This window comes from Saprolegnia parasitica, assembly GCF_000151545.1.
Source record: "Saprolegnia parasitica CBS 223.65 unplaced genomic scaffold supercont2.121, whole genome shotgun sequence".
Taxonomy (NCBI): Eukaryota; Oomycota; class Saprolegniomycetes; order Saprolegniales; family Saprolegniaceae; genus Saprolegnia; species Saprolegnia parasitica.
The window spans coordinates 1-3,079 of record NW_012156515.1 but is presented as its reverse complement, the minus strand read 5'-3'; the positions used below and the strand labels follow the sequence as shown (position 1 = coordinate 3,079).

Below are 3,079 nucleotides of genomic sequence, written 5' to 3'. Positions count from 1 at the left end.
GGTACGCGAGCACACCCGTCGTCTCGTACCGGGACGACGCCAACAATCTTGCACAACTTCTTCACTTTTCATTTTTTCCTCCAGCAGCACTATGGCCCATCGCGCGAAAGCCACGACGTTCGCCCAGGCCTGGCTCCGTGACACGGCCGCGTGGCCCGTCATCGGCGTCATCGTCGGCGCATGCGCGCTTGCTGGCGGCGCGTCGGTGCGCTACCTGACAAGCTGCCCGCACGTGCACTGGAGCAAAGAGAACCGCGGCAGCCCGATCCGCGACAACGTCAACGAGTCGAGCTGGAACTCGCACCGCAACTCGATCCGGCTCATGAGCGACAACCGCATCAACACGTTCCAGGAAAAGTCGCGCCAATAGATTTCTGTATACAATACCCGAGAGGTCTTAACAATATGATAAGCACATTCGTTGCATCCCATCGAAGCTAGCCCACTCTTCGCTGGAGTCACAGGAAAACCGTACGCAATCCAGAAGAAATGCGATTTTTATGCGGGTGGCTCATGTTGACTATGTATTGGACGATATAGAGTGTCATAAAGGGAAAAGCCATCAATGTGGTAGATGTGATTGCCCAAGAATTCTTTTAGTAGCTGCAGGTTACGAAGCTTTGGCGTGGAATTTTTCAATTTCAGCCTCGATGTGGCGTCGCTCGTGCGTCTCGCTGGTCGTGTCCGTAAAGACCTGCGCCTCCATGAACTCGTCCCAGTCCATGTACCACACGGTGAGTGCATACCTAGCCACACGTATTAGATTGTATCGATGCGTCGGCTCGAACCGTTTCGCGTGCGACGGCAGTACTTCGTGCGGCACCCGCGTGTCGGAAAAGAAAAGTAAAAGCCGGTCTAGAACTGGGCTAATGCGTGTTATTGGCGTCCGGTGCAGCACAAGCTGTCCGCCATCGCGTTCGTCCCAAAGAGGGTTCAAGTACAGGATCGCCGTCAGCTAGTGCGTCAAAGATAAAAACGCGTTTTGATAATCGCTTTGTACCTTGCGGCCGTTGCGGTTCGGGTTGTCGCAATGCTTGACGTACGCCGCGCCGTGGCCGGGGTAGCATGTCAGCATGACGCGCTGTCGCTGCAGCGCACACCTATTATGTTTATTTGACGCGTTAAAGTGTACGCTTAATGACGTGACGCCACGTACGAACGCAGTTCCGAGTTGACACCAGCGAGGCGCTCCAGAATAAGGCGATCCAGCTGACGGAGCGTCGTCACAATCGCAGGCGGACACGCGGGCTCGGTGCCGTCGAGCCAGAGCACGTCGTCGCCGCGCACCGATGCCATTTCATATCGAAGATTGCGCCCCGTTTTACCACCGGCAAGTGCGCCGCGCTCAAAGCAGAGACCGTCTCGGGCCGCGTGTAGTTGCGCGACCGCGTCGTAGAGCTGTATGGCGCTACCATGACCGAGAAAGTCGTCGCAGAGTGCAAAATGTTGCTGGCCCAGAGCACGAGACAAGTCCCTACACAAAGGTTGCCTCTGGTGGACTGTATGGCGGACATGTACGCGATCGCCGCGGCGTGCGGTAGCGGTGGCAACAAATCGTCGCCATCGCGATGGACAATGTGTCCACTTTCCGGCGGTGTCGCTACGCACACTTTATATCAACTATAGCTCGAAATGGATGCATACCACTGGCGTGGCCCAGAGACAGCGCCAGGACAGCGCGGTTGGCGTCGCGCTCGACGGCGGCCCGCTGACGCTCGGCGAGATCATACTCGTGCTTGGCGACAGCGTGGTCTTGTTGGGCCAGCACAAGCGCTTCCGTGAGCGTCTCGACCTGTGCTTCCAGCGACGTCTTCCATTCGTGCAGCGAGGCAAACACAGCCTTTGCTTGCTCGTCAAGCGGGTCGGGTGCTTTCTCTGGTCGCGGCGTTAGTGCCCGGGGCACCAAGCACATCGGGGGGCCCAATTTATTGGCTGTTTCGCGTCGCCAGCGGGCGATATTGTCGGGGGATCGACACACGTAGGCTTCGCCCGCCAGGTACACCACAGGCAGCAGCGTGTACGGCCAGGTGTAGCAGAGTTTGGCATGCCAGTCGTCGTCATCGTCGCCTTGGGCGTCGATGCCAACCGTGTCAAGCATGTGCACCGCAAAGGTGGCGTCGCTAGTGCGGGAGGCCGTGAATGCGTCGGCTCGGAAGGGCACCAAGCCGGAGGGCGCGACGGTAACGACGTTGCCAAGCGCGTTGGTGAGCGCTGCCGTCTCCCAGTGCATGATGCGCGTCATGTATAAGTCGAGGCTCGACAGAGACGACGATGCGCTCAACGCGTGGAGCAAAGGAAAGAGTTGGTACGACAAAAGCGGGCAGTAGGCCAGATTGACGTGACGCAAGTGCGGGCATTGCTTTACAAGACTCTGCACATCCTGGTCGGACACGAGAAGCGACGCCAAGTTGAGAGACTGCACGACGCTACGGACATGCCCTTCGGTCGTATTCATGTGCAGTATCAAATGGAGATAGCGATCCAGTCCCACGTGCGTGGGCTGTATCGCAAGGTCGAGGTGTCTCCAGTGGCTTGCCTCCGACACAACGTCTCGCAGGCGCCGAGAGACGTGGCGTACCACAGTCGCATTCTCCCAAGGCGTCAGAAACGCGACAACATAGCCCACGACCTCGACAAGCGAGCGGCCGTCGGACACCACTGGCACCAGATCCAACTCGAGCTCGTCAACGTCGGTGATGGTCTCGACGTTGCCGTCGTCCACGTACTGGATGGTCCAGAGAATAGGCGTCGCGTCATCAGCGTAGGTAATATCGAGGACCTTGCACGGAAAGCGCAGGTCATCGAGGATGCGCACGACCAGCGCACCGACGGCGAGCTTAGCCATGATGTAGCGCGCCGGTTCAAGATCTCAAAATTCGAAAAACCCACAGACCGTCTTGACGACATTGCTCGCTTCTTGCAGTGCACCCATTGCAAAAACCTGGCTAGCAAAAGCTCATGGAAGCATGCTTGACACCTTGCTTGACACCATCACAGAATGAGGAACAAGGCTCTAAACTTACATTTAAGAGTTCGGCTTTGAGGACGGCTTGCTGTATGAAAGTATGCATTGTCTTGA

General features: G+C 57.4%; 1 protein-coding gene across 1 annotated transcript; it reads right to left on the bottom strand.

Moving 5' to 3' along the window:
* Nucleotides 1-584: 584 nt before the first annotated feature.
* On the bottom strand, nt 585-1,474 carry SPRG_13227 (hypothetical protein). Its single transcript, XM_012353335.1, has 4 exons — nt 1,157-1,474; nt 1,001-1,100; nt 789-955; nt 585-746 (listed from the first exon to the last, which is right to left on the bottom strand). Exons 1-4 carry the CDS (start codon nt 1,294-1,296, stop codon nt 611-613), a joined length of 543 nt encoding a protein of 180 aa, XP_012208725.1. The 5' UTR covers nt 1,297-1,474; the 3' UTR covers nt 585-610.
* Nucleotides 1,475-3,079: the final 1,605 nt, after the last annotated feature.